The sequence below is a fragment of the Orbicella faveolata genome, unplaced genomic scaffold (genome assembly GCF_042242905.1).
Source record: "Orbicella faveolata isolate gen_17 unplaced genomic scaffold, um_ofav_v1 contig_48, whole genome shotgun sequence".
NCBI classification, from domain to species: domain Eukaryota; kingdom Metazoa; phylum Cnidaria; class Anthozoa; order Scleractinia; family Merulinidae; genus Orbicella; species Orbicella faveolata.
The window spans coordinates 4,860,915-4,872,969 of NW_028301578.1; the positions used below are offsets into that span (position 1 = coordinate 4,860,915).

Below are 12,055 nucleotides of genomic sequence, written 5' to 3' on the forward strand. Positions count from 1 at the left end.
ATAAACTGTAAGCTACTTGTAGGTTGTTCATAAAGGGAGTGGCACTATGAGAGTAAAGTGACTTGCTCACAAACACAACACGATGCTGCCAGGATCGAACAAAAAGTTCTGAATCTTTAAGCCATCAAACTGCTTATTGCACCCACGTTATTATCAGAAGAGTCAGGCATAAAATAAGAAGGTGCATGTGCAGTTGCCTAATGCTTGCCATTACTGTTCTGGTCTTTGATTCAAGTGGACTGTGTTTGAACCCTAGTGGGGGTTGTTGGGTTGTTTTCTTGGGTAAGACCTTCACTCTCGCAGTGTCTCTCTCCACCCAGGTGTGCACTGTAAATGGATACTGACAAAGTAGGAGTAAGTGAAAACCATGTACATGTAATGCACTAGCCAAGGATCCAATCTATATCCTTCCAGTTAATACATGTAATGCTACTGTAGCTGGAGGTAACAGTTTTTTTTTTTTTCTTTTCTTTTTTTTTTTTGTCTGATGGTGGGCTACTTACCTCAAAAACAGACTTTACATGGTACCTTTTCATTTCATGTACACTAAAATTGAACCATAAATTTTAACCAGCCCATCACCACACAGCCAAATGTTCATGGGAGGGAGAATGGCAGAGCTTTTAAGAAACAAAGAAGGATTAACTATCACAGATCGACTTGATTTTGGAAGTGTGATAGTAGGAGAATCCAAAACCTTGACTGTATGGATAAGGTAAGGAATATTTCTTATCTTCCCTTGAACTGTAGAACTGCCTGTTCCTTTTACTTTTAAGTAAAGGTGTATATCTATCTATCTATTGATCGGGTTACTGGTAACAATATTACAATGAAATTACAACACTTATTATATGACTGAGAAAATTACTTCATTGTGACCAGCTGGGAGCTGGCAAATTTATCATTAATTCACAATTTGCAAAGTTTCTGTCCACTTTTATATAACTGTGGCGGAAACAAAGGTAAAAAGTATGGACAGGTATCTCATTGTACATGTAATTTCTAGTTTACAAGTGGCATTGCTTCTTTTCCTGGCAAGTGTGACAGTTTTAAATCAGGTTTCAATTCTCAAATTGCAAGATTTTGGGGGCACACTCCATTGATTCTGCAACCCCAAAGTATTAGCCACCTTCCCCTTTAAATATCCTGGATCCATCCCTGTGGTTCCCACTTCTTGATACAAATCTAAGTGGACTTTGACGTTTAAATTGTGCAGCTTTCCCTAATTAAAAGTTACAATGTGATTTTTTTTTGTTGTTTCTGCTAATTCTCCTGTGATTCTCTCAATGTTGGAATGCTACTTCCTGTCCTATTGTTTTCTGTCCTTTAAACCTTCCACCCTCTTACTACCTCTTTCTTTGTTTGACTACAGTAACTTCCCTTTTCCAAATATTTATTGTTTTATTTAATGAAACATTTCACAGTGACTTGGTAGTGTTGTGTTACTTACTTCTGATCATGCATTATACCAGCCCATTCTGCTAATAATTACATTGATTGTTCAATTTAAAATCCAAAGTATACTTTAATAATTATTTTATTTAATATTAAATTACTTAAGGGCAGGTATAATCATGATTTGCAGCAAAAGTAAAAAGTCACCTGTAGACAGTCAACCATTCAGTGTAAATGTCTACAGGTTTTTATCTGCAATAAATAGAAGATGTAGCATTTTATTACAAACCATACAATCATATTTGTCTTATTTCAGCAACAACGGCGAAAAGGGACAAATATTTCAGTCTTGTACACCAGTTAGAGATGATCCTCAGTTTTGCATCCAGTTGGCCAACAAACCTCTCTGTCAATCAGATGCACAGGGCAGCCATTGTCAAAACAGATCTTGTTCTGTCGAGGAACTGTTACTCCAAGGATCCTTATTAGCACCAGGAATGGAAATACCTCAAAACCAGGCCAAGCAAGTGGTCATTATATTCAATGCAAAGTACGTATGATGCTGTGACAATACTTTAGATTAAACTTTTTGGATCGTGTACTAAAGGCAACTGCAGTCGAGTGTCAGTCAGTACCCTCGATCGACTCTCAATCACCATCTTGATCAACACTTGATTGACACTTGATTGACATAATAATCTTGACTGACACTTGATTGACACTTGATCAATAGTCAGTCATGTTGATCAACTCATATACATCAATTGCAAATTTCTTGACTCTCGATGAACTGTCAACGTTTATGCCAAGTGTCAACCGAGGTGTCAATGGAGTGTTGATTGAATATCAATTGAGTGTTGATCCAGGGTCGTTCGAGGGTATCGATGGAGGGTATTGATCGATACATGACCTCGGATGCCTTTAGTGTATGTAAACATGATCCAACTTTTTCATAAAATTGATAAAAATAAAATAATTTAATGTGTTCATAAAACTTTCAACCAGTGCTGCGTATTATCTGTGATGAACTTAAAATGGCACAGTCACTTGTTTATTTCACTCTTTCAAAGATTTTGAAATTTAATGAATAGTTATTCTCATCAATATCAATAATGTTTAAAAAAAGTGAGGGAAAAACTAGCTATAATTATCTGTCATAATTTTGCACAAATCTACTGTACAGTGTAATTTGGTTGGAATTATGAGATACTAAATGTTATTAGTTTACTAATAATACTGCTACCATAAATACTAGCTTCTGAATGGTTGGAAGCTAATTAATTTATCACAAATTGTATCGATAGCTGAACAATTAAATTTTAACGTTATCGGTCGCATTTGAGCAATGAAGTCGGGTAAAACTTTCAGGTTTGCCATTTCAGACTAACAAACCGCTTCGTATGAAGAAACAGCAGTAAACAAAAACAGTACAAAATGGACCGTACTTGGAGTGGGCTAACGAGAAGAGAAAACCAAAAGGCATTGAAAATATCTCGCTTGAAGATCTCGACTACAGTACCGCTCAAAAGTAAGTTACCACCGTCTCGCGAGACTCGTCTCGAGAGAAAAGAGACGAGTCTCGTTTCTCGCGAGTGCACTGGAAGTACCAATGCTACGCATTCGTCGGTATTCGAAACCTGTTTTGTTAATAAGACGTCTGTATCGTATCGTATCGATTAGCGTGGTACACACGATTTTCATTCTCATCAGCAATGCGTGTGTACCATGTGTTTATTATAAATTCTCAAGCGTCCAGTATTGTTTCATATACATCGGCCAAACCTTTTTTTATTCCAGCCAGACTTGCTTAACGTTTAGTTTTTGTAAATACATTCACGATAAAAGTTGTGGAGTTTTGTCACCCGATCTACGTGTGGGAAGTTAAAGCAGCGATCGAGATCACCAAGTCAACACAGCAGCGCCGCCTATGTTTTGCCAACTATCGCTCCCAACTGATTTGTCGGGAAACTCGACGAACTTTTTATCCAAAGATTGCGAACATACGAAACGACGCTAAGTGTTCCGTCGAATAATTTAATATTCAAACTTGCGAACACACGCTTTGCACATACATGTAAGCCTCGAACTTTTTATTCAAAAGTTGCGAGCACGCCACGCTTTGATCATACTTCACTTCACTTTACATTCGAATAACTAATTTATTCGACCTTGTGAACGCTCGCTTTGCACATGAAATCCGACTTGACTAACTTTTTATTCATACTTGTGTACGCTTGACAACACACGCTTTGTAAACATAAGGAATCTCGGTATCCGGTCGTTTCGCCAACGAGTCGTTTCGCCAACGTCTCGTTCGCCAACGTCTTAGGTCGATTCGCCAACGTCCTAAGTCGCTTCGCCAACGTCCCACTAGTCAATTCGCCAACGTCTAAATAAAAGTTTAAAGTTTACCTTCACTTGTGTCTGTTGTCATTTATTTCATTCCCTTACCTAGAGTTATTTTCCATGCAAGAGCTTGTAATTATTTGATACTGTATACTGTAATAAAATTGGGTCTGCCTAATGTGCAAGCCAGCGAGCCATACGAGTCATGCGAGCCAGGGTGCGAGCCATGCGAGCCACGGTTTAAACATGAAAAAATTATTAAATAAACAGGGATACTACATACCAAAACATCTGATAAGAAATATATTAAATAACGCTGTATTTTAATATATACATGATACGAGTTACCCTTATAGCCACATGAAGCGACGGTTTTAATTTCTTAGATGATTCTAAAACGTAAATATATTTAAGTGCGTGACTGTATTTATTTTGTGTTATTTATTTATTTAGTTAGTTTTTTTAAGATCTTGAATATTATTTTTTGAAAGGAGTGCAAATTTCGAAGAAAACCACCATCGAAGGTACGTGTTGGTAGTAAAACGATTTATCCCATTGGCATGATCAAGGTTCAGATAACATCAATACTGTATAGATTACATAACACTATCGAAGTCACGCCTTCTCTGTAGTCTTTAGAACGTAGTGGAGCTTTGTTGTTCTTTGTGTTCTTGTTATTGTTGCTGCTGCTCACAGCTTGTTCACAATTTCCCTACAATTTTAAAAATTACAGTAGAATTTTAGAGCCCCGATTTCTTTAAACCTTCTATTATTCGAAACAATCTTTTGGTCCCATTAGCAAAAGAGAGTCAAAAAAAGAGAGTCAATAATAAAATGTATTATCGTTTGTCACACAATGTAGTCACTTTAGATGTAGATCGCGATGTTTCTACTGCTTACTGCTAGTCTTCTTTAGGCGATAAGGTCGACTGATTGCACGGTATCATTTATATCACAAAGGTCGGCTGTGATTGGTGTATTTCGATCCTCCTATTGTTCCATTGTTCCGACGAGTAGCTGTTCCCTCAGTGGTCCGCTGTTGTACCGTTCTCCTGTTGTTGTGTTTCTTGATCGTGGGTATCCATGCTTCAGGAATTTCAATTCCACTATCCCTGTTGATGTTGTTAGGGTGAAGTCTTATGTGAATAGCTTCCTTGACCCTACGTGTGTACCAGTGAGGATCTCGATCAATAAACTTGACCTCATTCCAGATAGGATAGTGGCCGGTCTCGTAGGTGTGTTCAGAAACGGCGGAGGTCTGGGTACAGGCGAGTCGTATATCTCTGTCGTGTTCTTTGATCCTCTCCTGCATAGATCTCCCTGTTTCTCCGATGTAGACTTTGCCGCACTCACAAGGAATCCTGTAGACAACACCATCTTGTTTAGCCGGGTTGACGGTGTCCTTTGGTCGCACTAAGTGTGACCGAAGTGTCGTGTCGGACTTGAAGACGGTGCGAATGCCTTGTTGTTCTAGGCAGCGGCGGAGAGACTCCGAAACTCCTTGGACATAAGGTAAAACGGCGGTGGATTTAAATTCCGCGACGGGCTCTCTTCTCGGGGTTGAAGCATGGATGCGCACGATCAAAAAACACAACAACAGGAGAACGGTACAAACAGCGGACCACTGAGGGAACAGCTACTCGTCGGAACAATGGAACAATAGGAGGATCGAAATGCACCAATCACAGCCGACCTTTGTGATATAAATGATACCGTGCAATCAGTCGACCTTATCGCCTGAAGAAGACTAGCAGTAAGCAGTCGAAACGTCGCGATCTACATCTAAAGTGACTACATCGTGTGACAAACGATAATACATTTTATTATACTAATTTTTTATTTTATTTATTTTTTATTTTTCATTTTCCATGACTCGCATGGCTCGCTCCCTGGCTCGCATGACTCGCATGACTCGCATGCCTCGCATTGTGACTCGCATGGCTCGCTGGCTCGCATATTAGTAAAACTCAATAAAATTGCTGTTGTTATTTACTTGACGTTCCATTTTATTTCTAACTCGATTATAAGGCTGGAAAATGAAAACAAACTCTGTTTGCTTTTGAAGAAGGAAAAGATATAATGTTAATTTACATCGTAATGCATTATCCGCGAATTGGAAGCCATCAAACTTTTGGAAGCCATCGGACTTTGGTATTCAACTGTCAATTTTCACCGTGAAAATTACCGCGATGTAGCGCCTACGAGCCGGCTTGTGAAACTATCAGAAACATGCAAATTGATCTTAAGTCAGTCAAGCGAAACTGGCAGTGACTTAAAATTTCTTTTTGACCCAAGGATCACCCAAGGATCAGGATTGCATTCCAAACATCAATAAGCAGTTTTTTTTTTCGTTTGTATTGGATATATGACGTTGGCGAATTGACCGGTAGGACGTTGGCGAAACGACTTAGGACGTTGGCGAATCGACCTAAGACGTTGGCGAACGAGTCGTTGGCGAAACGGCTCGTTGGCGAAATGACCGCAATTCGGAATCTCGAGTACCTTTTGAACACACACTTTAATCACTGAGCCTCGACCAACTTTTTATCCATATTTGTGTTCACACGCTTTTTGCCACATCAAACCTCTAACATTTTATTCAAACTTGTGAACACATGCGACACCAGACTTTGATCATGAAACGTCAACTAACATTTTATTCAAACTTGTGAACATGCGACACCACGCTTTGATCATGAAACTTCGACTAACTTTTTATTTATACTCGTAAACATGCTAAACCACGCTTTGATCATGAAACCTCAACTAACTTTTTATTCATACTCTTAAACATGTTAAGCCACGCTTTGATCATGAAACCTCGACTAACTTTTTATTCATCAGTCTTAAAATCGGAGATTCTCACGTGTTCAAGTTCATATGAGAAAGATTGAGAGATAACAACATAGTTTCGTGGATTTGAGCGCGCTCAAGTACAGTATTGCCGTTCGAAGAGAAAGTTTCTGTTGTCATGAATGTAATTTAGAAAAGATCACGACTCTTAGACTAGCTGGCCAATGATAATAATAGTTATGTGCGAATGTGGTAATAAAAGTGTGTTTCAGTGTTCAGAAGTCGGATCATGTATCTTGTGGAAGGCCTAGACCGCTGTATCGACCGATATATAAAATGTTTATTCACATACCGCTCGAGATCTTCGTTATCGAGCAACAAAAATTCTATCTGTTAAAGAGAGTGTATTGTGCCATTGGAAAAAAAACGATTTATATCAAATAGAACCGGCGATGTTGTTGCCGCGACGCTTTGCAAAACAAACTTCATTTGCGTATTAAATCGACTGCCGCTAGACAGAACTTTCCCTTGCAAAAACATTGAGTTACTGTAAACGTCGCATCACATAAACATTATTAGAAACTCCTGTCTTCAAAGATATAGTATTTTGCCGTTTGAATAAACGATTTATGCCAAATAGAACTGGAAATATATTTTTAGTGTTTGCCTTGACGTTTTGGAGAACAATAAAAGTTCATTACTGTATGTTGTCGACTTGTCGACGCGTGCCGCTAGACAAAACTCGCCCTGGCAGAAAAATTTAAAACTACATGTAATGTTTACGGCGCATCTCAGAAACCTTGATAAAAACTCCTGTCTTCAAAGATATCGTATTTCAGCGTTTGAATGAACGATTTATGCCAAATAGAACCGGAGATATCATTTTTTCAACAATTTCCGTGACGCTTTCATGACTCCCATTCACAATTGACTCGCTGGCGCATGCCGAAAGCCGGAACGTTTTTCTCCTATGCAAAATTAAATGTTTGTTTGAGTTAGCGGTTATTGCAGAGCGAGCAAATGTAGGTAACTGAATCATTCAGAGTGAGCAAGATTCGCAAAATCAACTCTCTGCCCCCGTGATCGCACGAATTGAAACGCATGTAACTCTACTTGTAGTTACGTTCGATGTTCGATATTACCTTTGTTCGATATGAATCGAGCAAACGATCGATGCATATTTTATGTTGGACGGTCCCATCGATTTGACAACGAACTGCAGAGCGGCAATCGTTACCCGTAACCGGTTTCTTACGCGTAATATACGCCATACTAAACGCTTCAGTGATTCTCGAGAGAAACGAGAAACGTCTCGAGAGAAACGAGACTCGTCTCGCGAGAAACGAGACGAGAGGTGGTAACTTACTTTTGAGCGGTACTGTAAGTTCTCAGAGATTTCTACACCAACCTAGAGGAAAAAAAGAAGACGGCAGCAACTACAAGCCAGAGTCCCTGGGAGTTATGCAAACGTCCCTAGACCACTACTTCAAGAACAAAGGTTACAAAGTTTCAATTATTCGGGGACTGAGGAAATTTGTAGAGTCTAACAAAATTTTAAAGGGGAAAGCCTTTACCCTTCGGCACAAAGGCAATGAAACAAGTTCATACTCAACAGATGCACTTACCTGGGAAGAAGAAATGCTCTGGAAAGAGGGCCGACTCGTCAAATGAAGAAAACTTGGTAATTGGTGACCCAACATTTTGGTTTAAGAGGAAGGCAAGAAAACTACGACTTGTGCGTTGCACTCTTCAAGTTTGCAAAGGACGAAAATGGCCACATGTTTGTCACTTTTGCTGACTCAATCCCCATGGAGATGAGAAAATCTCTCATGAACCTTCAATGAACAACGGTAATTCCAAGAATGGTGGCTACTAGCGGAGAGAGGTTTCCAGTTTGAGGAATATATCAGCCACCAACCAAACAAAGCAATGAAAGTCCATGGCTTGAAAATCTTTAGAAGAACTTACAAAGTTCATTGACAAACTTTTTAAACTAGTCTTCCCATTTCAACTTCACTTGTCTTTCCACGCTTAAGCTCTGTTTTCCCAAATGCGTTCATCCTTGTACCTCTAGCTCTATGACAAAGTTTAAATCACTGCTGTAAACTTTTCATTAAACGTTTTCATGCAAGTTTTGTCAGTAAAATAACACTTTTACCATTTTGATGTGCATTTCCTTGAAATCCTTTAGATCATTCATCAAAAAATCGCCGAATGCGTTCAGAGTTTTGGCAGCTTTAAAGCCGATGAAATTGAACTTAATGTTACAAACTTGGGACTTGCTCGTCTCTGTGGCTCGTTTCCATAAAAAAAAAGAAAATTGTGGAGCACTTTCGCAAAAAGTGTTGAGAAAATTGAAGTTACAAAACTAAAATATTTAATCACAGTGTGGTTTCAATTTATAACCCTCTACAACAATAAGACAGCAGTTAGAAGCTTCTATTTATGGTTACTGTATTATTAAAAGGAAATAAGTCCTTTTTTCTCAAAACAATTAGGGATTAATTGTACTTGTGGACAGATCGGACTTTTTTGTAATTTCCTTGGGTGGCTGCCACAGACACTCGTGGAAATTACTAAAAAGTTCAATCGGTTCACGCATACAATAATTTGTTAATGCTTAATTGTTTCTCGAACAGACTGATTTCCTATACTAATTAGTCCTCAAATATGATTTTCTATTATTTTAGCCATCAAAGTGATGCACAAAAACAAATAACTAATAAATTTGTTTAATACTTGGTTGTTAATCAATAAAATAATTTACTTTTCATTAATGTCTTTTTTTCTTCAGAAACCTTGGCAGAGTCAATCATCTCTTAGTGTTCAACTTTGGAGGGTTTGAAATTGGACGATACATTACTTCCAATGTGGAGGATCCTCAACAAGCTGCTCTGAGACCATCAGCGCCATACCAGCGGTCACACAACAGAACCAAAGAAGCTTGGAGAAAGGTTGCCGATAGCAACAGTGGGGAAGGATGGATTGTGCCAGGAGAGAAGCCCTTAAGGTACACAATTCCTTTAAACCAGGATTAGTGTGGTTGTATACTCTTTCTTTAGTAGGAGATAGGAAGGGGGGGGGGGGGGGCGTAATGTTTAGTCTACTGGAGTTGTGTGAAGACTCTGTCTGGACCCAGACTCCCCATGTCTGGAGACGAACGCTGACCCTGGTCACTGTGTTGGGCTCCTAGGCAAGTTGACACTTTTCTCTCACAGGACCTCTCTCCACCCAGGTGTATAAATGGGTACTAGTAGCAAAGTTAATATTGGGGGTAACCCTCTTCCTCCCCTCCCCCTCCCCCCCCCCCCCCCTGTGATGGGCTACTGTTATAGCACCCCACCCAGAGGGGAGTAGAAATACTCCTCAAGTCACTTTATGCTACAGAAACTGGAGATAAGTGCAGACTGATGGGTCACTTGGCTTGAACACAGATGTTACCTACCCGACATACCTTACCACCTTAGTTTTCCTTGTACTAACATTTGAGGGGCTTGCACTTCTCCCCTATTCTGTGTTTTCTGGTAACCACATGTATCTTGCATGTTTCTGGAATCTCCAAAGGGTCATGACATTTACTAGAAGTGCTTTACTTTGTAATGGGATAGTCTTTCATTCAAGGCTACACTGAGTCAATAACCCTGGCACATTAGGAGAAAGAGGTTTGAGCATTTGAGCCTATTGGCCTTTCAGGCCAGTGTGCACATGGACATGTATCAGTTTCTATAGTGTAGAGCACATACTGTATACTGTAAGGTAAAGGTAAAGACTGCATTCGAGCCAAGTGGCCCATCAGGTTAGCACTTATCCCAGTTATAGTAGCACAAAGCAACTACTGTAGGAGTATTCTTACATGTACTCCCCCCAGGATGGGATGCTAGTCCATTGCAGGGTTACCTCCAGCATTAAGTTTGCCGGTACTTATTTATACACCTGGATGGAGAGAGGCACTGTGAGAGTGAAGTGTCTTGCCCAATTACACATAAATAAATAAATAAATAAATAAATAAATAAATAAATAAATAAGTAAGTAAGTAAGTAAGTAAGTAAGTAGGTAAGTAAGTAAGTAAGTAAGTAAGTAAATGAATAAATAAATATAAATTTATATAGCGCCATTTTCCACTAATTGTCCATGGCGCTTTACAATACTTTAAAATTAAAATCCTAATCCTTTAAAAACCTAAAATCCTAAATCCTAAAAGTTAAAATCCTAAGAATTAACTACGCTATATAATACAATTAGACTACAAATAAAAAGTAAAAACTACAAATCAAATGCACGCTTAAAAGATAAGTCTTAAGATTAGCCTTAAAAACTGCCTCTGATGATGAAAGTCTGATTTGGAGGGGTAGTTTGTTCCAGAGCCTTGGTGCCGCCACGGAAAAAGCCCTTTCACCATACGTTTTAAGATTTTCTCTAGGCTCATCAAGCAACCTGTTGTTTGAAGATCTTAGTGTGCGACCAGAAATGTTAATTCACAGTAGGTCTCTAATGTAATCAGGGGCCAGTCCATTCAGAGCTTTGTAAGTTAACAACAATATTTTGAAAATGATCCTAAAATGAACTGGCAACCAGTGTAAGCTCCTTAGTATTGGTGTGATGTGTTCCTGCCTTCTAGTCAAGGTAACAAGGTGAGCTGCTGAGGTCTGTACAAGCTGAAGTGTACACAGTGTCCCCAGCCATGGATCAAACATGGACCGCTCAATCAGGAGATGAGCACACTAACCATGAGGCCACCCCACCTCCCACTTTTCTATAGTTACTGTAAGTAATAGTATTATTTTCTTTCTGTAGGAAACGCAAGATGTTTCTGCCTGTGAAGCTTTCGCAGTACAATATTCCAAGAGACATAAGGAGATGTCTTATTGATGGTGGAGATTTGGGCTCTATTGTCCATGCATTAAGAGAGGTAAATAAGGATAAAGGAAGATCCTTTATTTGAAATTGAGATGTTCTAAGAAAAGTTGGTAAAGTCACTGCCTTTTTTATGAAAGGATGTTCACTGCCTACTACAAGTATATAAGCAAGTAAAAACTAATGAAATAATGTTCCAATGTTTCGGTGACCTCATGACACTATTATCAATGAATGAATTAATGAGAGAGAGTTCAAAAGAGGCAAGATTCACATACATACTACTAAAAAGTGACATGTGTTTGTATTGATGAAAATTAGAGAACACTCTCCTAGTGTTTCTGTTGATTTGTGGAGTTTAAGAGAAAAAAAAGATGCTGCCAAAACACATGCCATGTACGTGAATGTTTCTACAGCTAGCTGCCTTTTTCGAGTTCTCCTAAACTTAAGCTTATGTGTCATTATGACTGGTATTAATTGTACATGTGGGACTTTGCAGGATGGTGAGACAAGTGTTTTTCTTTGCAAGCCTGGCACATTTTCACTTTTAAATTGCAAGATCAAGACTTCAAGGTGTTATAATCGCGAGCGTGAGACATTTAGACTCTAAGACATTTAGACTTTTTTGAAAACAGATAACCAAATTGGCCCTTCAGGACTTTCCTA

The 12,055-nt window shown here is 38.9% G+C and overlaps 1 protein-coding gene across 2 annotated transcripts in view; it reads left to right on the forward strand.

The window, feature by feature from the left end:
• Window positions 1-12,055, forward strand: part of LOC110054799 (RNA helicase Mov10l1-like) — a 33,993-nt gene that overhangs the window by 1,941 nt on the left and 19,997 nt on the right. For both annotated transcript variants that reach the window (XM_089281655.1, XM_089281656.1), the window contains exons 2-5: window positions 575-715; window positions 1,712-1,945; window positions 9,329-9,544; window positions 11,330-11,444. In XM_089281655.1, coding sequence (XP_089137781.1) covers window positions 575-715; window positions 1,712-1,945; window positions 9,329-9,544; window positions 11,330-11,444 — 706 coding nt within the window. The remainder of the gene's footprint in view (window positions 1-574; window positions 716-1,711; window positions 1,946-9,328; window positions 9,545-11,329; window positions 11,445-12,055) is intronic.